Genomic DNA, 24,940 nt, shown 5'->3' with positions numbered 1-24,940 from the left:
AGTATTTTTAAATAAACTTCTGAATGGGGGAAAAATTGGAAAAAACTAACCTTGAGTGTGGCTTTTTTACTTCTACTGCTGCCTGTCTTAACGTGCTCTATGCGACTAGCATGTGCGGTAATATCCCACAGGATGATCTGAAGCAGAAATAGATGTTATTACACATTTTCAGGATTAAAGAATTTTTTAAAACCTATTCACATTGGTTAGCACTTGGATAAATCAATCACCTTGGAGGATAATCAAATTTAGCCTATATCTTAGGTAAGGCAGCAACTTTTAAAGCTAATATAAAAAAGAATGTCTTCTTCTCTATGAAAGTATTTTCAACACTTTGATTTTTGTGCTTGTGTTAAAAAATGCCAGTAATTTCTAAAATCCAAGGTAAACATCATGCCATTCCCTCCACTTTGGGAAGAGTTCACCTTCTATTTTCGGGAATGTGCTACGATTGTGGGACACTTGTTTTAGACTCAGCTGTTTTGTTCTCCAGAATTAAATATACATACTCAATTGTCCAAAAAGTGTAAGAAATGATGAATTTTATTCTATTGGATATTATGGCCAACTCCAAATTTGCATATACACGCATGGTTGTTTTTTTGAAAAAATCAGAATGAAGTAGATATGCAGTACTAAATTATATGAATTTTTAATGATTAAAAGTCATTTCAGTACACTAAAATCTTCACAAAATGTCAGAATTACAGAATTATGGGTGCTTTTATTTTCATCATTTGCTTTTATTAAAAAAAAAAAAACACCCTAAAATGAAAACAAAATTGTATAACCTTCCTAATGAGTAAAACAAGGCATGTCAGGATTTGTAGGGCTTGAAGGATGGTGTCTGGGTCGTCATCAGAGACAAAACCCAGGGAGAAGTGTTGAACAAAACGCAGGGAGAAGTGTTTTCCTGGATGCTTTTGGTTTCGGTAAATGGGCACGGATACTGTAGACATTTAAATTTCAACGACAAGGAAGTTTTCCTAGCCATACCAAAAAAGAATCACATACTCTTTTTTTTTAATTTTTTAAAAATATATTTTATTAATTTTTTACAGAGAGGAAGGGAGAGAGATAGAGAGTCAGAAACATCGATCAACTGCCTCCTGCACACCTCCCACTGGGGATGTGCCCACAACCAAGGTACATGCCCTTGACCGGAATTGAACCTGGGACCTTTCAGTCCACAGGCCGATGCTCTATCCACTGAGCCAAACTGGTTTCGGCAAGAATCACATACTCTTGTAATGCTCAAATTCACTGGATCACAGTGAATTCAAACTTTGACTAAAAAATACGTTTAAGATTTTTGTTTTTCTTTATTGGAGAAACTGGCAATTGGAGGATAGGACCTAAATTTTATATAAATTAGATAACAAAGGAAAAAAACCACCAAACATGATATCAAACTATGCACACATAAATTCAACAATATATGTATATTTTCCAGTGAATTTCTGTTTAAACTCTGTATCACTTCCTAACTCCTACATCTAGGGAAATTTCAAGAGGCCTCTTGACCAGCGGGTATTAATGCTTGTGGGTTTTGTTCTTCCGTTAAATCTGGTATAATGCAGGATTCTATCTCAGCAATACAAATAGATTTGACCGATTTTGTCCCAATTATCATGACTAGGTTACCCTGTGGACACCTGCAGCGCCGACACCACATTTATTTATTTATTTATTTATTTACTTACTTACTTACTAACAGAAGGCAGGCTTTTTCTTTTTTTCTTTCTTTCTTTCTTTCTTTCTTTCTTTCTTTCTTTCTTTCTTTCTTTCTTTCTTTCTTTCTTTCTTTCTTTCTTTCTTTCTTTCTTTCTTTCTTTTTTTTTTACATTCCCATCATCCAACTCCCTAACACATCTTTATTCCCTAGTTGCTGGCATGGTGATTGGCCAACAACGGCATGCCTTCCTTCTGCTCAATTGACTTCTTAAGTTAAAAAAAAATCAACCAATCAAAATGTATTACAGGATGTTGTCTAAATTAATAAATAGCTAAAAAGAAGAGTCCATACATACCTGCCCATTGATGCAGCCTCCAGCAATAATATTAGGGTTACTCGGACAGAACTTGAAGCAGAAAATGTCGTCTGGGCTCTCCAGCATTAACTAAAGTGAACCCCACAAATTCAAGAGAGTGAGAAAACCTACTAAGGGAATGGCTAGAAAATAATATTAAGACAGTCAAAAGTCCCATTTTATAGCCACCCATAAGGAACATGCACAGAGTCCATTCCCAGAATTCTACCTTTGAATTAGAAGCTGCTTTTGTTGAATTTTATTTCGCACATTAGACATATGTATGAGAGCAGGTATGTTTTCAAGGGGACCAGGTCCACCCTCCCCCATGCTCTATGGGTCATTGTTGGGACATCTTATATTTTTCTCAAGCAAAAGGAACGTGAAATCAATGTTTTCAAAAAGTGTGGAAAGTAAGTTCTGGGAAGGCAGGATATTTGTCTGTTTTGTTCCCTGCTGTATACCCAGCCTGGCACATAGTGAGCACGCAAAAATAAAATACGTTGCATAAGAGAAGATGAAGGTATTGCCAGTGATGATATCTCAAAATTTAAAATAATACAGGACCCAGGAAGTAAACGAATCCAAGGGCTTGTAGGGAGGGAGGAAGCTCTGCAAGGAATACACGGTGTGAAGGAATAGGTATGTCAACCACAGGTAGCGCTGGTGCTGCTGGGTTACCACCAAGCAAAACACTTGCATGGTTACTGCTCTTCTACAAACATAACTACCGCAAATATAGGCCCCATTGGTTTGTCATCATTGGGTTAAAGATTGCCAACTGGAATTGGGATGAATGATCTTGGTTAATTTGGTATTCTGTGGATTCTAGAGAAACCTCTACTTTTGAAAATAAAGTACTGTAATACTCTCCTATAGTTTTTACTAGAACAAAGACAAAATAAATCATTTGCATTATTTCTTTAAGAAATTATTTGTTCAGTCATTTGGTCGTCCCTCGCTAACCCCCCTGCCGGCCTGGTCACCCCATGCAGCCTGCTTGTTCAGTCATTTGGTCGTCCCTCACTAACCCTCCTGCCAGCCTAGTTTTTTTAAACTATTCTTTAAAATAGAGGAAAGGAGAAGTCTTTTATCTTGCTATTTGCCTGATGTTCAGGCACATTCTATGTCACACAGTGGAAAGTAGTTTGACACCACTGGACAATGACAGAAAACCCCACCAAGAGAATGGCACCATTTTTGTGGTAAGTAGGCTGATAAGAAATACCTAGAGAGCTGTCATTTTGATCTCCGAGTCTATAATAATCAAAGCATCTAGACTCTATTACAGAAAAACTGCCTTAATTCAGATGAATTCAGGAAGAAGGAAGAAGGGGAGGCTAATATTTATTAGGGAAAGTCTTAATTATACAATACTTTATAGAAACAAGTTATTATTATACTTAAGTCCATTGAAAAAACTTCATTTAACCCTATAAAGTGCCTTCCCCCTAAGCAGAACTCTTCTTGAGCGGGTATTGGAAATAGAACCCTATGGGACAAACTCAGCCTTCAGCCTTGTTTTATTTGGATTGCTGTGTATTTTGGTTTGGTTTGAGTGGGTACTTTTGGTTTGGTTTTAGAATAGCTATTCAACAATTTGGAGATTTCACCCAAAATTCCCAATTGCTGGATTCTCTTGACAAGTGAGACCACCAATAAGAGAACTGAAGAGTAGTTGTCCCTACAGATGGGCTGTGCACTCTCTAGGATCACTGCTCTCCCTCACACTACTATACACTCATCTTTACTCATCACCACCACCTACTGGTGATCCTTGGAATTGAGGAAATTTGTGTGAAACTATCATCTATTTGCATTTGAACAATTAGTATTTAAATAAAGCTCATAAAAGAGTTTATACTTTAAACCCTAGCCAGTTTGGCTCAGTGGATAGAGCATCAGCCCGTGGAAAGGTTCCCGGGTTCTATTCCAGTCCCTGGTCATAAAGGGGACAGCCAATCAATGTATCTCTCTCACATCAATATTTCTCTTTGTCTCTCCTTCTCCCACTCTCTTTATTTTTATTTATTATTTTTTTAAAAAATATATTTTATTGACTTTTTACAGAGAGGAAGGGAGAGGGATAGAGAGTTAGGAACATCGATGAGAGAGAAACATCGATCAGCTGCCTCTTGCACACCCCCTACTGGGGATGTGCCCGCAACCAAGGTACATGCCCTTGACTGGAATCGAACCTGGGACCCTTCAGTCCGAAGGCCGATGCTCTATCCACTGAGCCAAACCGGCTAGGGCTCTCCCACTCTCTTTAAAAAATCAGTGGAAAAATATCCTCGGGTAAGGATTAACAAAAAAAATAAAATAAAATAAATTATTTGAATGCTCTTCTTACAATCTTTTCTTTTTATTGTTTTAAACTCTCATCCAAGGATATGTTTTTATTGACTTTAGAGAGAGAGGAAAGGAGAAGGAGAGGAAGAGAGAGAAACATCGATGTGAGAGAGAAACATCAATTGGTTGTATCCCAACACCCCCAAATGGGGACTGAATTTACCATCTGGGTATGTGCCCTGGCCGGGAATTAAACCCATGACCCTGGGATGATGTCCCAACCTAGCCACACTGGCCAGGGCTCTTATAGTCTTTTTTTTTTTTTAAAAAAATAACATGTTGATTTATTCAAATGAACCTTCTCAATAAACTAAGTGTAAACTTTCATTTTCCTCAGATTGAATGATCATAAATTCCGAATTGAAGAAAAGCCTGACTTTATAAGGATTTACAACATTGGTGATTATAAAGCACTTTGCAATTGAAACTGCTAAAAGAGACACGTGACAGTAATTTGTGAAACTTGTATACCATGCGACGTCCCTCCTTCATTACCTGAGGATGGATGGGGTCGGAGAAACTCCAGAACAGAATCAGTGATGGTTGCAGCAATAATTTACCAGAAAAGTAAACTCTTTCTTCAAAGGAGAGCCGCACGGCCACCGACACAGCTATGAGTCCTGATTGAAACACAGTTACAGTGAAGGTCTGCAGCAGCCGCACGTGGTGAAGTCTTTGTAGGTTTTGCTTTTGTCCATAGTCACTGATCATTTCCCTTTGGGGGAAACGTGAGTAAAAATGTTCTACAGGAGCCCAAGCGTTTTCTTAGAGTCCCGCTGTCTAACATGGTTACCGGCAACCACATGTCACTTCCTTAGCACTTGAAAATGTGCCCAGTCCAAACTGAGATGACCGGTGGTATAAAATAAACATCGGACTTTGAAGATTTAGTAAGAAAAAAAAGTTTCTGTGTGTGTGAGGAAAGGACCAGTGTGGGGGAGGGGCGGGGAGGAGGAAGAACGAAGCTCCATCTTCACTGGTTGCTATCTCCCTGGGGCATCCCACCCAACCGGCCAGAGTCACGTCCAGATTCGGCGTTGCCCCCGCCGGGGACCTGAGCCCCCCACTCCCCCTAGTGGAGCTTTGTCCTCTCGGTGTGAAGTGGAGGTCACGCTGGGTAACCCAGAGTAGCTGGGAGGACGCGCGGCCCGGGGAAGGTGCGGGAAGAGAGCGCTTAGCAGGTGCCTGGCACTCAGCAAACGGGAGTTCTCCGATTGAAGTGGAGCTAATTTTCAATTTTCCACATAAAAGCACCCGACTATTTCGCTGTCACCACAAAGAGAACCCCCGTCTCTTCCTTCTCACCATAGATATTCGGGTGCCAGGAGACGCAGGTGACCATTTTCTCCATCAGGTTATGAAGGTCGGTGAAGGACTGGTACTCCTTCAGGTGGGTATCGGTCTTGTCCCCAAAGGTGCCTTCTTCTTCCACCAGGGTTTTCCAGTCGTCAATAAATGTGTTCGTGATTTCATTTTGTTGCAGGGCTATTTCAACGCTATTTTACAAAAAAAAAAGAAAAGAAAAGCAATGAAGACATTGGATTTTACCTAGTATTCAATGATATGCTTTCAGTAGCTCTTCTTGCTTCATTTATAGTGAAAGAAAAAATATATTCTCAATTCTATTTGGTAACAAAAGGATGAACCCCATGTGAAAGGAATGATGTGAGGACTTGGAAAGAAAATTCACTGCTGCTCGGGTCTTAGAACTCAACCAGCTTCCAGGACCTTCACCATCGGCCGACAGCCCCCAGCACCTTCACCATTGGTCTTGGTTCCCAGGCCAACAGGAGTGGCAGCTGCGAGGACACCAGGGCCCAGCCAGTTCTGCCTCCAGCACGATTCCTCCAACAGGCCACCTTCACTCTGCAGCTCCCTGCTGGGCTGGCTGAGGACAGCTGAAGCTCTCCCGACCCCCTCCTCCTTCCCTGTTCTCTATTTTTCACAGTGGACCCCTCAGTAAACCTCCATTTTGAACTCGATCTTATTGGCTTCCTGAAAATCCCAAATTGACAGAAAAGGCAATTTTCTTAGCTATATTCAGTACCAAATAATCGTGTGTACTAATTATTACACTACTAGAAGCCTGGTGCATGAAATTTGTGCATTGGCGAGGTGGGGTGGGGTGGGGTGGGGGAGGGTTTGTCCCTCAGCCCAGCCTGCACCCTCTCCAATCTGGGACATCCCTCTCACAATCTGGGACTGCTGGCTCCCAACCACTCGCCTGCCTGTCTGCCTGATTGCCCCTAACTGCTTCTGCCTGCCAGCCTGATCACCCCCTAACCACTCCCCTGCCAACCTGATCGACGCCTAACTGCTCCCCTGCTGGCCTGATCACCCCCAACTGCCCTCCCCTGCAGGCCTGGTCACCCCTAACTGTCCTCCCCTGGGGGCCTGGTCGCCCCACAGCTGCCCTGATCACGCACAACTGCCCTTCCCTGCCAGCCATCTTGTGGTGGCCATCTTGTGACCACATGGGGGTGGCCATCTTGTGTGAGGGCATGATGGTCAATTTGCATATTAGTTTATTATATAGGATTATATAATTAGGATTGTGTGTGTGTGTGTGTGTGTGTATGTGTGTGATACCTGGTGGTGGTGGTGGTGGTGGTGGTGGTGGTGGTGGTGGTTTTAGTTTCCACAATGCCTGGGAGGGCCTAATGTATTTATTTCCATTACTAAACCTCTTGCATGAGACAGTCCCTAAAGTGGAGAATTATCCTGCTAAAAATGCTACTATTGCTTCTTTTAAAAAACAATCGAAGTGCTAGGCTCATCTCTTAATGGTCTAAGGCCCCTTGTTTGACAGGCTCCCACCTTAAAAGTTACCATAAGTTACTGTAATGTTTATTGTCCCTTCATATGCCAAGGTTGGGAAGCCTGGTTCATTCCCAAGGCCACTAGGAGCTATCCCACAAGTGGAATGCCAGCCAAGGTTTTACCCTGATGATTGAAAGTCCGATGAGCTTGGAGTTTTAATAGGTGAGGTAAGCTGAAAGAGTGGTTCTGAATTCAGAATTTCCTAAAATAAGAAAAACCCCCACTTTATTTAGACAATCATACAGAAACACTAACTATCATAACATGTGTGCCTCAAAATGTAATTAAGCAAGGGTACCATCTAATACCTGTTCCTAAGCTTCTACGCTACCATTCACTGCTTCACTGAGGACTGTTTGGGCTAAATTCTTGTACTTTATCTTTCAAACTGGAAGCATTTCCTAGGGCCGGCAGGATCAGCGTGACCTGGAACTGTCGGAAACGCAGAGCCTCGGGCTTCCCCCCAGACCTACTGAGTCAGAACCTGCTTTTTAACAAGCTGCAAAGGCGGCTCGGACGCCTGTGAAAATTTGAATAACTCTGTGTGGGGTAGGCAAGCATCCTCACATACTCGGCTGGACTCATCTTCCAGGTTCTCATCTCCCTGGTGCTTCTAGGTTTGAACCCAGTTTCAAGTGGAAGCATTTGTGAACATGTTCAAAGCCTTATTTCTCTATGTTTCGGCCAGAATGAGAAAGGAATTACCAAGGGAGAAGTTCAAGACAGGGCCCTGGCCCTGGCTTCCTGCCTCTTCCCGCTGAATGGGGAAGTACCCACAAGGGGGAAGTGAGGACAGCAGGTCTCTGGTTTCCTGTGCCTGTGTTCCCTGCACTCGACCAGGTGGTCCCTGAGAGAGATGAACTGGAGGCTGGCGAACCTGTTGTCTGAGTAAACGCCCACAGTATTGCTGGTTGTTTGTTGGTTTGTTTTAACCCGCAAATGGAAGTTTCTTAGTTGCTTTGAGAATCCCCTGGAAGTTTCTCTCTCTCTTCTAACATGATTTCCTTCTTTTGCAAATCATGCTTCCCTTAGGCTCATTCTAGGTAAAATTCTATGAAAAAGAACTCATTTCTGAAAGAGCTCTCTTCCAGAACAAAACTAAGATTATATTAAATTTTAAAAAATTTAAATAAGCCTTAAACAGTTTGCGGGGAAGAATGGCAGTGATCAAAATTCAGTGGGAAGGCAGGGGAGGGGAGGGGGGTGGTAAAAGGACTTGTATGCATGCATATACGCATAACCATTGAGACGCTAGGGGGGTGAGGGCACGTGCCAGGTGGGTGGGGGAGGCGGGGGCGGGGGTCAACAGGGGAAAAAGGAGACATATGTTCTACTATTAGTAATACTTCAAACAAAAAGAATGGCAGTGATATGAACACAGGTTTCTTATTTGTTCTTGGCCAGTGATATTTTGTTCCCTTTCCTCTTTCTTCCTATAGTTCTAGTTTCTCCCTCCCATGTCTCAGGGAAGGATCAATACTCCTCTCTTTATGAGTGCGGCGATTGAAAGGGAAGAGCAAAACTCCAGGACTAAAGATACTACACAACGTGGATGATTGAGAATTGACTACAGGCCGTGTATGCCCTTGAAATGGATTATACAGAGACAGATCTCTCATTTTTAATGTTCTTATCAAGAAAAATTTAAATACTTAATTTTGATAAGGAGAAAAAGAAACCGTAGGTTTTCTTGTTTCTTTCTCTTTCTCTTTGCCCACATAGGAAAAAAATGATAGCATGCTTCCTGTGAATGGCAAGTAATTCATGCACGCTCTGAATCACTGATGACTTTTTGAACCAGATTCTCCTGAGGCATAGGTAATTTTCTGGATATTTAATCTGGGCTGAAAGGACTAATGATGTTTTCTTAAAAAAATAACAAAAAAACAATAAAACAAAAAACAAACAAACAAACAAAACTTAACTAGGGCTATCAGTGAACTAGACCACCAATTTTTTTAATTTTGGAAAGAAATGGAAACCAACCTAATGGGCAGACCTTTCCACCAATGGTTCCACTTCTCTGAACTCTGGTATCAACTGGAGAACTTACCAAGCTCTTTCTCTGATTCAGAAGCCCGAAGGCTCTGCCCAGGGCCCTAGCACCACTGTAAAGGCATTTTGAAGATACCTCTTTGTCAGAGCCTGTACATAAGACCAGCAGCATCACAGGAATTGGGGATAAGGATGACATATCCAAGTACCACCTCTGAATTGAATTCAGGTTCTTATTTACAAAAATATTTTTGTAAGTTTCTATCATCATCATTGCAACCATCATCCTCAACACCCACAGCATCCTCATCTTTGTAATCCTACACAAGTCAATAAGGAGGGGAGTGAGGAATGGAGACAAAGACTTAAAGAAACCCTGGTAAATAAATGTTAATTTGCTGTTAGGGAGACATCCTCACATACTCAATATACATCTTCCAGGTTTATGCTGTTCGGTATGGTCCTAGCTTCTGAGGTCTAGGATGCTGGTTAGCAATCGAGGAGAAAGAATTACTGAGAAGCTGTAGAAAGTGTCATATGTTCATGCATACCTGATAACTGTCTTCATACTTTCTATCTGGATATCATGTATAGAGCTGATTCTTAAGACCTATTGTTATAACTAAACATACACATTTTATGTTTTATTATTAAAATTTAATATACTTTTTTTTTTTTACCTTGTGGACATGTTGTTAAGAAAATCAGCTAACGGCTTTGATTGTCCGAATATTTCTTTTTCCTTTTCTAAAAATTCTCTTGGATAATATTGTGTAGTAGCATTTCTGGGATATGTCCTAATATATTAAAAGAAAATAGAATAACAAAAATAAGATAAAAGAGAAGCAAATATAGTCATGACAGGTCAAAGGGTTATCTCTGTGACAGTATTAGGTTATTATTTTATATTTAAATCTTATAATTGAATTTCTTCTTTATCCTAGAAAATCAATGTTGACTGCCATTCAAAGTATTTGTATATTTCTCTCAAACATAATCAATAAGCTCTTATTTTAAAATATCATTTAGATATCATTTTAAACTTACAGGAAAGTTGTAAGAAGAGTGTAAGAAACTCCCATACTTCTTTCACCTCAATTCATCGGTTATTAACATGTTGCCTCATTTGTTTGTCATTTTCTCTCTTGCCATTTCATCAAATCAGTGTTTCTTAACCAGTGCAATCCTGTTCCACCCCCACAGGCTGGGAACACTTGGCAATATCTGGAAACATTTTTGGTTTTCACAGCTGGGAAGTGTTATTGGCACCTTGTGGTTAGAGCCCAGGGATGCTGTTAAACACCCTACAATACACAAGACAGCCCCCTCCCTGCACCCCTTCCTCGACAGATAATTACCCAGCCCCAAACCTCAGCAGTGTTCAGGTTGAGAAACTCTGCTCTGAATATACGAAACCAGGAACAATGGACATTTAGGCGGCAACGGCAGCAGATTCTCTGGAGGAAAGCTTCTCCAACCAGACTGGCTGCCCTCAGTGCTCACCTTCACCCTTGAACACATCACATTGCACTGTGCCTCTGGGCTTTGTCGGGCTCACCCATTACGCTGGGTGAGCAACTTGGTTTCAGGCTGTGGGGCCACAGCGAAGTCACATGACACAGTCCTTAAGAGTGTGCACTCTGCGCAGGCTGCCTGGCTTTGAAGCCTGAGTCTGTCACTTACCATGTGACCCTGAGCTCATTATTTGACCTTTCTGTGCCTGTTTTCTCATCTAAATAAAATTCTTAAAGTACCTAGCTCATAGAGTTACTGTAAGAATTGAATGTGTTAATACAGGCAAAGCTTTTAAAACAGCGCGTTTTAAGTGTTCAATAAACTATTAGATTGTACTTAATCTGTGTTTGTTGAGAAAATGTCAGTAAAATGTCTCTGTGAGAGTAATCAAAAAGAGAGGCAAAGAGGATTTTGCTAATACTGAATAGAATAATTCATGCCTCCCAAGCCCTGCCCCCGCCTAGACCAGTATCCATAGCAGAGGCAGAGTGATGGAAAGAAATGTTGGTATTGGAACCAAAGAGACGCGGGTTCAAATCTTAGCTTCACCTTTTAATTTCTATCCCATGGCACCTGGTGGTTTCCTCAAGGTAGCAGCAGGACTAAGGGTCACTCTGATTTTTCTAAATGTGATTCATTTTGTTGTTTTTCAGCAAATCTATTCATTATTGATTCAAATTTTAGTTATGTTCTAAATATTGAGCTTTCATTTTAACCTCTCTGCCTCAGTTTCTTTATTTTTAAAATGGAAACAGTGCCTACCTCCGAGGGCAGTTGGGAAGCTTAATTGAGTTGATGTGTGCAACGTGCTTATTAGAAGAATGCCTGGCTTGTGGTAAGAGCACTGTAAACATCGGCCTTCCTTGCAGTTACTCTTTGAACCTCATCGTTGATTTTTTTCCTTTTTAGTTCTTTTATCGCAATCATATATCCCATCTCCTCCTCCTCAGACCAGCCAATTTCCTGATCTTAGTAAGTGGCACCAGCATTCTCTGTCACCTAGATTTGAACCATTGGAGTTCTTTTGATGCATTTTTTTCACTTTGTGGGTCAAGACCTGTCCTTATTTCTCATCTGTTCACTCTAGCTGCTAGATAGAAACCACTGTCCATTATTACCAGTCAACATCCATTGAGAACCTACAAAGGTCCCTGTTGCCAGAAGTTCACTGTCCCTTTCTGAGTCTACCCTGAGTCAGCCAGGGTACAGCCACTTTTCTGTACCCTGGCAGGAACATAGAAGAAGCCTCTGTTGGCTTAACTAAGAATTTTCTCTCAAACTCTAAGTTGTTTTTTTGTTTGTTTGTTTTTTTGTACTAATGTAGCATCTCTCTCCTTCGAGTCTTACCCTCACTTCTTGGTGTTTATTAATCTCTGATGTTCTAATTCTCTGCTGAGACTCGACCACCGATCCTTGTCTTTCTTTTCAATTATTTGGTTCTGGATTGTACATTCATCTGCCTCCCTGGTTTCTGACCCATTTCTTGTCCTGACCCCTGGATTCAATGTATATGTGCCTGGACATTCACGTTGCTCTCTCATGGTTTCTGACTCGCTGCTTCACACAGAGCTGAAAAGCATGTTTTATACTACACTCCACACTGCTGACCCTGATTCTCCTGGGCACAGTCTCACTGCGTATTTTATGGCTCTTCTCTTAACATTGAACTCAAGTCGGTCATCCCTTCTGACATTCTCCCTTAATTTGGTTCCTCTCCTCTTTTCCTTCCTCATCCCTTTGTTCCCTTCATTTAGTAAATCTGTGCCAGGAACTGTCCTAGAAATTGGGGACATAGAAGTAAACAAAATAGAGCAAGTGCCTGTCTCAGGAGCTTAAATTCTAAGTGGTAGGTGGGAAGAAGGTGAGACAACGATAAATAACATTTCAAGCGACAATAGTGCCATGAAGAAAAAAATAGAGTAGGGGGGTAGACAGAATGGGGTTGCTGTTTTTATAAAAGAGTGTTGAGGAATGCCTCATTCAGACTGAGATCTGAATGAAGGAGGAAATGAACCCTAAAAATGGGGGAAGAGCAGCCTATATAAAGGAACTCTGAGCATAAACACATCAGGTATGAGTATGCTTCGTGAATTCAGGGAACAAGGAAGCCACTGTGGCTGGAATGGATGAGCCAGGGAATTATGGGAAATGAGGGAATAGGGGCAAATGGGATCCCAATCAGTCTGGTTCTTCTATAGGAACAGAATGTAGGAGGGCAAGGATGGGTAGAGGAAGCCCAGTCAGGAGGCATTGCAATAATCCAGGAAAGAGATGAAGAAGGCGTGGTCCAAGATGACAACAATGAATATAGGGTGTCCCCCCCAAAATGTACACACACTTTAACAGCTGATAATCACTTAATTTTGAAAATTAACTGTATGTTAATAAACACTGACTTTATAATCATTCAAAGCGTGTATACATTTTTTGGGACACTGTATATTTTGAAGGTAGACCCAACAGAATCCAAGGTTTGGGGTCTTAGTAATTACAAGAATATCATTGCCATTGGCTGAGATGAGGGAGATTTAGGGAGTTTCAGATTTGGAGGTAGGGAATTTAAAAAAGTGTTTGTGGGTATGTTAAATTTGAGACTCTTATTATACATCCAAATAAGCATGTGGAGTTCAGGAGGGAGATTCAGGTTGAAGACATAGATTTGGGAGTCATCAGCAAACAGATAATGGATAACACCAAAGGACTAGATAAATTCACCCCACCAAAGGACTGTTGGGTTTTGATTGCTTGTTTGAATGATGGCGGTTATAGCATTTTGTACTTTCATGTCTACTTTCCACCTTTCCTCTCAGTTGACTGCCACCACCTGACTTTAGACACTGGTCACATTTTTTACCTGGTTTAGTGACAGCAGATTCCTACTTGGCCAATCTCTTCAACTCCAGACTTCCCCCCCTCTGCTTTCCAATACCTACTGCCCAGCTCATCTTATTTTAACACCTTATCATCCTGCTTCTCTCTTTTGCTTCAGAATTTGTCAAAGTTCCCCAATGTCTGCCACAGAGAAACCACTTCTCTATCTACCTCTGCTCCTCCCGTCCGTGTACCCAAGCTGGTCTCCTTGGGGTCCCAGGCAAAGTCAGTTCTTCCCATCCCCTTGAATTATTCAGGTCATTTTTTAAAAAATTGGACTGTTTTCCCTGTCTCCATTTCTCCAAATTACATGCAAATTATTTCAAAATAATTATTTTTTATTTCTAAAAAAATGCATAGCTTAGCTAAATATGTCTCCAAATTTATACAACATTCAAAGCCTAGCTCAAGTCCCCAAAATATTCCTTTGACAACCCACTTCACATCAACTCATTCACTGAATACATTTTAATAAGAGCTGATGTGTGATACTGAAGGCAATTAATCAATGTTTCTCACATTGATGTTTCTCTCTCTCTTTTTCTGTCTAAGCATGTCCTCAGGTGATTTAAAAAAGCATCCTTTAAAACACAATAATAATAAAATAAAGTTATTGAAAAAAAACAAATAAAAACAAACATCAATGATGAGAATCATTGATCAGCTGCCTCTTGCACAACCCCCATGGGGGATCGAGCCCACAACCCAGGCATGTGCCCTGACCGGGAATGAAACTGTGATCTTCTTGTTCATAGGTCGACACTCAACCACTGAGCCATGCTGGCTGGGCAGGTAATTAATTGATAATTCTAATGAAAATAAAATTTTTATTTGCATACATGTGAAAATATCAGGAAAATACTAGCGAAACTCAAGGCCTTGCTTGATATTGTTATTTAAGGAAATTAAGTGAATAAAAAACACACTTTAAATTTCAGCTTCAATAAATTTAATAATAATAAAAAAGAGCTGATGTGTGAAATGGTATGGTTTGTAGCCTCCCAGTGCTCTGGAACTAAGGCAGACAGGTAAGCAGATGAGTACAATATGGGTCCTCAGTGCTTTGATAAAGACACTGAGCTCTAGTGGGGCCTCAGAGGAGGGAGTGGTCAACTCTACCTGGTGTTGCCAGGAAGTCACAGAGGAGGGGGCACTGAACTTAAGGGGTAAAGAAGGACAAGACGGACAAGGCAGTGAAGGGCATTTTATGCAGAGGAATAGCACTGCCAAAGGCAGGAAGATATGAAAGAGCAGATATTCTGGGAGATGAAAGCAGCTCATAGGACTAGAGCACAGAATGGGGTGGGGGAGGGGGAGAGGCTGGAGAGGCCACGGATACCATGCCATGGAAGAAGGAGAACCTCATAATGCCGTGCCAAGGAATCTGGATGTGTTGGGAGCCAGAGAAAAGATTGAGGCAGTGAAGTGACACAATCTGATTTGATACGTAAGAATGACGGCTTAGGTAGAATGGAGCAGTTAGGAATGGTAATGTTCCAGTTGAAAACAATACTGTGATTATTAACAGCAGCCATCGTTTTCCAACTACATAGTCTTTACAGTCTTACGTGTATCTCATTTTCTATTAAGGTTTAAAAAGGCGTAGTTGAAAGCCATTAGAACTTCCTGAATCGGATTACTCTATGTAGAAATATTTCATCATTGTCAATCCATTTCTATTTATTATAATGATCTCTCAAAATAATCATGGACATTGCTAGATTTTACTGTCATTGCTTTTAAAAATACACATACCCATTGTGTACTTACCATCTTGTCTGAGTACTTATGTCCTTAATTTCAGGGACTACTTGCATGCCAACATCTTTCTCAAGTTGCTTAATAACAAAATTTTTATCTGGGTAGGCTGTGCATTCAATATAGGCATCTTTTACACTGGAAGCATTATGGTCACTGAACTTAATCGGTGCACCAAAATCAGCTCGTTTTCGAGAAATCATATATGTAATCTGCAACACGGGTAAGCAGTAAAGGTAACACAATTAAGTCCCTGGAGAAAAATGGATGTGGGGCGGACGACGCAGGTGCTCTGCCTAGATCTCTCAGATCCCTTTGGATACGCACTTTCTGTCCCCTCCAGCTCCGTGTGCTGTTTGTTCCCATGGCCACCGCCTGCTGCTCTTTGGGAAGCACCACTTTGCCGCAGGTACAAGAACAGGAAGTGGCTGGCTGTTTACAGCTCAACCCGTGATGTACTGATGGGAGACATAGGGAAGCTCATCTCTTCTGCTTCTCTTTGGCACAACTCTGGGGTGTGATTTAGCTGAAGCCTTCCCGCCACTGAAATTTACAGGAGAGCGTTGTCCCTCTCCCGCAGCTTTCCCTATACTCTCAAAGCAAGTCACTGATTTAAATCCTCCTCGCAGCAGCCGCTCTGGCAACACCACTGTGTTAGTTTCCTAGGGCTGCCAGACCCAGGCGCCATAGATTGGTGGCTTAAAACAACAGGAATTTATTCTCTCCCCAATGTGGAGATCAAGGTGTTGGAGTGTTTTTTTCCCCACTGTGGCCTCTGAGGGAGAATCTATTGCTTGCCTCTCTCTAGCTTCTGGTGATGCCAGCAAACCTTGGTGTTCCTTGGCTTGTAGATACAGCACTCCAATCTCTGCCTCCTTCTTTCTCCTTGTGTCTCTATGTCTTCATATGGCCCTCTCTTTATAAGGACATGGCCGTATTGGAATAGCACGCTCCCATTTCCTAGTAGGTCACATACTCAGGTTCTGGGGGTTAGGACTTCATATCTTTTTTTTGGGGGGGGGATACAATTCAACCCATAATACACACCTGAGACAATGACCACTTTTCTATCCAAAGAAAAATCTCATGCCCATAGCAAACACAGAAGCCTTCCACTCCTTCAGGAATAAGCATTATTCAGCTACAGGGAGGGAATGACTGGAGATAATAATTCAGGCCTCTGACCTGCTCTGTAGATGTCGTAACGGATTCTTCTTCAATTTCTTTTTCACTGCCCAAAGAAACCCATGGTTTAGAGACGGGTGGCTTATAATCGTATATTTCTTCAGGAATATGGTCTTCATCCTGCTCTTCCTGAGCTTCTGGGGGCTAGAGTAAAACAAATAACAGTCTAAAATACATGACCAAATTTAGGTTATAGCCACATCTGTACATTTTGCAATAAACTTTATTGTTATATAAATTCATTAATCACTTCCTTGTTATTTTTCTTTTTTGTTGGCTCCTTCTTTCCAATTATGAGAAGGAAACCAAGAAAAAAAAAAGAACAACAACAAATCAAAACTACAGACAGAAGATGACAGAAGAACAAAATAGGAGAGTAAAAAAAGAAAAGTCATGTGATAAGAAAAAAAACATTTACTGCACATCCTTATGACTATGGAACACTAAAACTTAATGTTAACTATAAAACTAGTTTCCTCTGACTTAATAAATTTTTTTGATGAGAGGATTATAAGTATGAATAAACATGATATATATGAAATAATGAGTGAATGTTTTTAAATCAAGATATCCACAAGGAGTATACAGAGACATATATTAATACCTAAATCTATATCTCTATAGCTAGCTATCTATAAACTGAATAAGTATCAATAGGTAAGTAAACTGACACATTGTGTTATCATCATAAAATAAAATTCTGTAAAGCAGTTGCAATGAAAAAACTTGATCTACATATATATGATATCTAAATGTATCAACATGGGTGAGGCCTAGAATTTTATAATTCAGTGATAAACAAAAATTGAGAATGATTTGTAGAATTTTATGTGACTTTTAAATAAAACAATAAAATACATTATTTGTGGAGCATACATATATGGTAAAAATATAAAACCATGGACAGAGGGGTATCTAACAACTCATATAGAGAGAAGTAGAATTACAGAGGATATAAGCGTGAATGAAGCATTATTTATTATATTTTATCACTTTAAAAAATTAAGTAAATATGATAAGATATTAATATTTGTTAATTCTGGGTAGTGATTGTGTGGATATTTGTTAAATTATTATCTAAACTTTTCTATACACTTGAAAATATTTCACTACACAGTTATGTGCTGTATAATGATGTTTTGGTTAACAGATAGTCCCATAAGATTAAAATGGAACTAAAAAATTCCTATTACCTAGTGATGTTGTAGCCATGGTAATGTCATAACACAATGCATTTCTTTAAAAAAAATGTTTGTATTGATTTTGAGAGAGAGAGAGAGGAAGGGAGAAGAATAAAGAGATAGAAACATCGATGAGAGAAAAACTTCATCGATCGGCTGCCTCCTGCACACCCGCTACTGGTTTAAGTCTGCAACTCCAGGCATGCGCCCTGACCGGGAATTGAACCAGTGACCTTTTAGTTCACAGGTCGATGCTTAACCACTCAGCACACCAGCCAGGCTGCATTTCTTATATGTTGGTGGTGATACTGGTGCAGACAAACCTGTTGTGATGTCAGAAATATAAAGTATAGCACATGTAATTATGCATAGTACATAATACTTGTTAATAATTATAAACAACTATGTATTTACTATACTACACTTTTTACATTATTGTATACTCTTTTTACTTATTAAAAAAGTACTTTGCTATAAAACACATTATGCTGCAACAGATTGATATTTCTCTCTCTCTCCCCCTTTCCCTTCCTCTCTCAAAAATCAATAAAAAAATTGATATTTCTCTCTCTCTCCCTTTCCCTTCCTCTCTCAAAAATCAATAAAAATAGAGGCTCTTAGATTTAAAACAAAAAACAACACAATATGCCATGTTACACCAACAGCAGCCTCAAACATCTCATGTTTGATTGCATCATTTTGTCTTGTGCTTGATTTAATCTCATATTGTTTGTACAGTAATGGTAGCCTAGGATCAATAGGCTAGGACCATCTAGGATTGTGTAAGTACACTCTACAATGTTCCCACAACAAGAAAATCACCTAGTGGCACATTTCTCAGGTGTATCCCCATTGTTAGATAGCACAAGACTGTAATAAAAAAAATTAAAAGCAACCATAAAAATAAAATTGAAAATATTAAGGCTAAGTAAACTATCATTTTTAGTTTAAAAAGTGTAGATGTTTTAAAATTCTATGCTTTACTTTTTCTTGTTTGTTCAACAACCACTCAAACCTCTCTGTCTACCTCAGTTTGACCAAACCTCCCCATAAGGATGCCCAGGTCAGAAGGCAAGTCTCAGAAACTCATTACCTGCCATGGCCACTTGGAACAAAATACCTTGAAGGTTAACTAATTTTTTTTTCTTTGAAAGCTACAATTTTTAAAATTTCTGCTTCCCTCCCCACCAACGGCCCACTGACCAAGTCATTCTTTTAAAATCTTAGTGTTCAATAATCATAGCAAACACTATAATAAGGGCTTTACCTTGTGTTAGCCTATTTAATTTTTTTTAACATATTTTATTGATTTTTCACAGAGAGGAAGGGAGAGGGATAGAGAGTTAGAAACATCGATGAGAGATAAACATCGATCAGCTGTCCCCTGCACACTCCCCACTGGAGATGTGCCCGCAACCAAGGCACATGCCCTTGACCGGAATCGAACCTGGGACCCTTGAGTCCGCAGGCCGACGCTCTATCTGCTGAGCCAAACCGGTCAGGGCTAGCCTATTTAATTTTTATAACAGGCCTGGAATGGGCACTGTTGGTGCCACCGTTTTGCAGATGAGAGGTTTTGTAACTTACCCAAGCTATGGAGATGACAAGAGGAGAACCAGGAATATGGGCCGGGGAGTGGCTGAGGGCAGTGGTACTCCAGATTTGCTGTTTCTGCTCTCATTGAGCCAATAAAGGCAAATAAGTAAAAGTATCTGCTACCCTGAGATGTTTGCCTTAGTTCATCCCACATTTACTGCTTACTTACTCTAGGTGCCAGAACTCGATCCAGGCTCTGGGATAAGGGGGCTGAACAAGAAGAATCATAACCATGCATAGTTCTCCCCCAGAGGTACCGCTCCCTTCTGATAATCCACAAAACGCAAGGGCTTTGGGTGTGCTTACATTTAAATAGTTTTCCTTGCCCTCTTCTGTTCCAATAACATAAAAGTTAAGTCCAAATTCGAAGTCTTTGTCATAAACAACCAGAATCTCATCTCCAGGATATTCCTACAGGAATATAATCAAAGGAGAAGGTTATAGAATATTCCATCCAAAAGCAACAGAATATACAGGGTAGGCAAAAGTAGGCTTACAGTTGTTTATATGGGAAATAATACAATAACTGTACATTAATAATACAAGAATAAACTTTCTGTTTTGCACATTCATAACTGTAAACCTCCTTTTGCCAAGCCCTGTACATTCTTTTCAAGTGCACATGAAACATTTAAAATGATAGATCATATGTTAGGCCACAAAACAAGTCTTAATAAATGTAAGAGGATTGAAATCATATCAAGCATATTTTTTGACCACCATGTATAAGACTAGAAATTAATTACACAAAGAAAACTGGAAAATTCACAAATATGTGGAGATTAAACAACTGAAAAGGAATGAAGGCTAATGAAGGTTAATGCTGTCCAGTGGTCATTCAATTTATTCAGACATCGACACAAAATTGATATTTTTCTAATCAATCAATCAATCAATCAATCATAAAAGATCACCATACTACTAATCTATGGCCAATAAACCCAAGTTGCAAAATTACTTTATTAACTCTAAAAAGCTTTTAAAATACAGTAGGTCCAGGGAAATTTACCATGCAATTTTATTTCTAACAGGAAAAAAGAAGCATTTCTTTAGTTTGGTGTTGTGCTCTGTTGCATGCTTGGAGACAAATCAGGAAAAAAAATTATGAATTAAACAATTAAGATAGTATGGGAAAATAAGGGTAGATTCCTGTTCTAGTTACAATTGGGCAAGGATCAGCGTTTCTGGGTGTGGAATAGACAGTCACTAAGTGTCAATGAGTGTTTGCTTTTCACCGAGGATCATCCAGTAGGATTCCCAAGGTGCGGGCAAGCTAGTATGTGCCCAAGCTCATGGCAAATGCCAGATTTGAATGCAGCAATCGCTCCAACTGTCATTATTATGTACCAGGAACCCCTTGAAGCAAGACTGAAAAATGAAGAGGGATGTTGCACTTACCTGGATAATTTTTTTGACTGGGTAGAAATCAGATACTGCAGCTCTGTTTTGAAAGTCTGCCAAAATATCTTGTTTTTTGATAAGTTTATAAGGTTGCTCATCTGTCAGATCTTCATCTATTCGGCAACTGAATATTTCTTGAGTCTTGGTAGTTAACACTAAAGGATAAATTTCTGGATGACCTGGGGAAGACAAAGTGGAATTTTGCTATTAAATGTAACCACGTAAAACATTAGCAATGGGAAACATGCAATTGTTTGCTTTAAATACCTGTCTTGGTTAAAATTTTTAAAAGTCTTTAAAATCATTGCTCTTATTTTTTAAAATATATTTTATTGATTTCAGAGAGGAAGGGGGAGGGGGGAGAGAGAGAGAGAGAAAGAGAGAGAGAGAGAGAGAGAGAGAGAGAGAGAGAGAGAGAAACAACAATGATGAGAGATAATAATTGATCAGCTGCCTCCGGCACTCCCACTACTGGGGATGGAGCCTGGAACCTGGGCATGTGCCCTGACTTGGAATCAAACTGTGACCTCCTGGTTAGGTCGAAGCTCAACCACTGAACCTCACCAGCTGGGCTCATTATTCTTATTTTTAAAGTAAGTCTATCCATTATAAAAACAAATGTCAAAAAAAGAAAAAAAGAAGAAAATAACAATTACCCATATTACTATGTCTCAAGAGAGAACCTCTATTAATAGTTCACTCTACTTCCTTCTAGCCACTCCATATGCAGTATCTTATATGAAATTTTAAATACTGCCTTTAATACTTAATGTATGTCACAAGTATTTTATTATAAATTATATAATCCTTCTAACATATTTTAAATTCATGCAACTCTGTAGCATAATTTTTCACAGTTCTGTTGTTGATAAACATTACATTTTTTTCTCATTTGTTTCCAATGATGGTAAATAACTCTACAAACAGATATGTAGTGCTTAATTTTTTAAAATCGCATTTTAAATTATTTTTAGGGTAGTTTTTAAAAGTGAAATCATTGGTCCAAAGGTATGATCACCTTTTCAGGCTCTATCAAACCTGCATTGGCTTTCTAAAGCATCTTCCTGCTCATCCCTCACCTGCTGCTCTCTCTCACTATATGACCTCACTTCCTGTTTCACAGAAAAATTCTGTGTCTGTAGAGCACAGAATCCCATAGCCTGGTCTACCAGCTGATTGGCACAGGCACCACCTTCCCACCCTTCCCTCCACTTGGAAGACCTGCCTGTCCCTCTCTACCCTTTTCAGCCATTAAGACCCATTCATGTTTCCTCCTTTCCTACCTCTGTGCTGTTTTCCCTCAGCATTTGCCCACTGGTCTCCATTTTAAAAAAACCTTCTCTTGACCTTACTGGGTGCCTCCTGTGCTGTTTTCCCTCAGCATTTGCCCACTGGTCTCCTATTTTTTTTTAAAAAAAACCTTCTCTTGACCTTACTAGGTACCTGTACTCCCTAAGGCTCCTTCTTTTCACAGTCAGACTTGTAACTCCATTCTCCACATTTTAAAGCTATTGACTTCCCTATTAAGTTGCATTTCCAGACTCTTGGAAGTGGAGAGAAAGGTGGGGTGGGGATCCTTTTTCCCTCCTCAGTCCTAAGTTTGTCCTCAGAAGAGGAGGGAGGCTAGGTTCAAGAGGCTTCCATTCCTGTTCTTCCTGTCCCTGTTCCCCCCACCCCAGGCCAGTCCTCCCCAGCAGCAGGCCCTAGGACAGGGGGTGGAAGAGGATAGGTACCAGCTTGCATGTTGCCATTCCCTCTAACAAGCCTTCTTCTCATTTTTGTATCACCATCAGCTTCCAGCACCTCAGTCTCAGCTCTGCATCTTCCCCCAGAACTCCCTCCCCAACTCCATGCTCCCAGGAGCCCACAGCCCCTCCCATCTTCTCCAGGCCCTACACACCTGGCTGTCCTGACATCCTTCCTCCCACAGCTCAACAGGTGCGTCGTCAAGGGGACAAGTGCATGTGGCCTCTGACATTGGAATTTTGAATGTATTTTCCCACAGAAACATTTACCCCTCGTCCGAGCGGCTCTATGGTACAATTATTCAGGTAATTTTGGAGTTTTAATGACTATATGCATAACACTGATTCCCAATAGCAATCGGTTGGTATAACAAACATTTGGACTACAAGTAGTTCATAAGTTATGGACAAACTAGGAGACGTTCAATAAACAACTGTTGAGTCACATACAGGTTATCCTTTGAGAACATTCTGGCAAGGATAATTCGTAGTGTCTAATGCATAATAAAAGCTCTGCAGTTTTGCCTTTGAAAACCACCAGGTGGATCTGAGAGACCCATGCTGAGCTAGAGCCAAGAAAGAGGTGGCGTCCTTCATAAACGGAGGTCAGAAAGCCTCTACCATCTAAGAAACAGGAAAGACAGTGACAAAGACTGTGTTCCATGTCACCTGCCCCCATTAACATACTTCATATTCTGCTGGCGGGACAGTCTTCACTAAAATGACCCTGTCACACTGATTGGACTTCACCAAGGCAACTTTAACGTAGACTCTAACTTTCCTTTATCTGGAAGTTAGTAAAACGAGTAGACTGTTTCTAGTTGCAATTGGCAGTCACTCATAACTTCATGCATAATCCCCACAGTCTACCACTTTCAAGCTCTACCCGAACAATGGCCAAACTTAACAGAGCAAGGCCTGATGCTTCTGGCCTCCCCCAAGGGTCTCTGGCAAAATTCAATAAAAGGATACTGCTATTTAGGCATTGAGGCCTACGCTGAAGACAGCACCCCAGGCATACAACAATGAGGCGATGGTGATTAGCAATGAGGTGGGCTATGGGCTCAGTCACGCCTCCAGCAGAGTGGGATGTTGGTTGCTCCAGGAGGGTGAGAAAGTTGTTGGAGCAGAGGAAAAGGCCTGCAAGGCTTCCTGAAGCTTACAGAGTCAGGAGCAAGACCTGCTGTGTAGGGTGCCAAGCTAGGGTGGTGAGTGAATAACAATGTGGGTGCATAATAGCCAGGTTAATGATAGTAACTTCTGTAGAGCACTTACTGCATGCAAGTGCTGCTCTAAGCACTTCACGTATATCATTAATTAATCTTTACAACAACATTCTAGGTGGTTACTAAAAGTGCATTCTTTTTTTCTTTTCTTTTTTTTTTTTAAGCTGAAGAAAGGGAGTCCTACAGAATTCAAATACCGTATCCAAGGTCAGGATCTAGGAGTTGGAAATAGAGGATCTGGGATTCAAACCAAGGTCCCTACATTCTAACTACCCTCCTATACTTTCTCTCCAATGTGTGAACCCCGCAGAGCCCAGGAAAGGGGCCTGCTCCTTCTCCACACACAGTCAGAGAGGTGACAGGGGTGGCATTTCACAGGATGCGGTGAGTGGCAGTTATTTACCTAGTCGACCAATAGAGCAGGAGCCAAAAACGGACCCAAACTCTATACAACTCATTCCTGGAAATCTTACTGTGTAAACAAGGAAGAGGCCTATGAAGTATAAATCATGTCCTGCATGTTGAAACAGAATTAAAGAGCTCCCATGTATTTCATCTGTATCTTCTTTTTTAAACATTTTGTTTGTTGTTTACTTTTTAAAAAACAGTTATTATCGAGGTTTAATTGACAAATAATAAACAGTGTGTATTTAAAGTGTAACATTTGCTCAATATATGCACATATCCATGAAATAGTCAGTGGGTATTATTCACCCACATTGTTATTCACATTGGGTATGGTATCTAGGAAATCTTTGCCTAATCCAAGTTCACAAGATTTTCTCCTATGTTGTCTTCTAGAAGTTTTAGAATATTTGGTTTTACATTTAGGTTTATGATCCATTTTGAATTAATTTTTGGGTATGGTGTGGGGTATAGACTGAAGTTCACCTTTCTGTATACAGATATGCAATTGATCCAGCATTGTTTGTTGAAAAGACCACTCTTCTCCACTGAATTACCTTTGCATTTTTGTTGAAAATCAATTGACTACTTATATGGGTCTATTTTTGGACCCTCCCTTATCATTTATTGATTGAATTCACTATTTTTATGACATCTTTTTAAAAAAATTATTTTTCAGTTACAGTTGGCATATCTACACTAATAAAAGAGAAACATGCAAATTGGTGTCACTCCGCAACCCTTCCCATTGGCTAATCAGGGCGATATGCAAATTAACTGCCAGCCAAGATGGCGGCCGGCAGCCAGGCAGCTTGAAGCGAACATGAGGCTTGCTTGCTTCAGTGACGGAGGACTCCAAC

At 40.4% G+C, this 24,940-nt stretch overlaps 1 protein-coding gene across 1 annotated transcript in view; it reads right to left on the bottom strand.

Annotated features, from left to right (window-relative positions):
- WDR63 (WD repeat domain 63) overlaps window positions 1–24,940 on the bottom strand; it is an 82,958-nt gene that overhangs the window by 52,254 nt on the left and 5,764 nt on the right. Inside the window, exons 3-11 of the mRNA XM_005874585.2 lie at window positions 20,702–20,883; window positions 19,610–19,714; window positions 16,527–16,670; window positions 15,354–15,553; window positions 9,878–9,994; window positions 5,688–5,878; window positions 4,878–5,002; window positions 2,031–2,120; window positions 51–137 (exon numbers count right to left, since the gene is read on the bottom strand). Of these exons, the coding sequence (XP_005874647.1) occupies window positions 51–137; window positions 2,031–2,120; window positions 4,878–5,002; window positions 5,688–5,878; window positions 9,878–9,994; window positions 15,354–15,553; window positions 16,527–16,670; window positions 19,610–19,714; window positions 20,702–20,883 (1,241 nt within the window). The remainder of the gene's footprint in view (window positions 1–50; window positions 138–2,030; window positions 2,121–4,877; window positions 5,003–5,687; window positions 5,879–9,877; window positions 9,995–15,353; window positions 15,554–16,526; window positions 16,671–19,609; window positions 19,715–20,701; window positions 20,884–24,940) is intronic.

Source organism: Myotis brandtii, unplaced genomic scaffold (assembly GCF_000412655.1).
Source record: "Myotis brandtii unplaced genomic scaffold, ASM41265v1 scaffold446, whole genome shotgun sequence".
NCBI lineage: Eukaryota > Metazoa > Chordata > Mammalia > Chiroptera > Vespertilionidae > Myotis > Myotis brandtii.
This window is presented reverse-complemented; position numbering and strand designations above follow the sequence as displayed.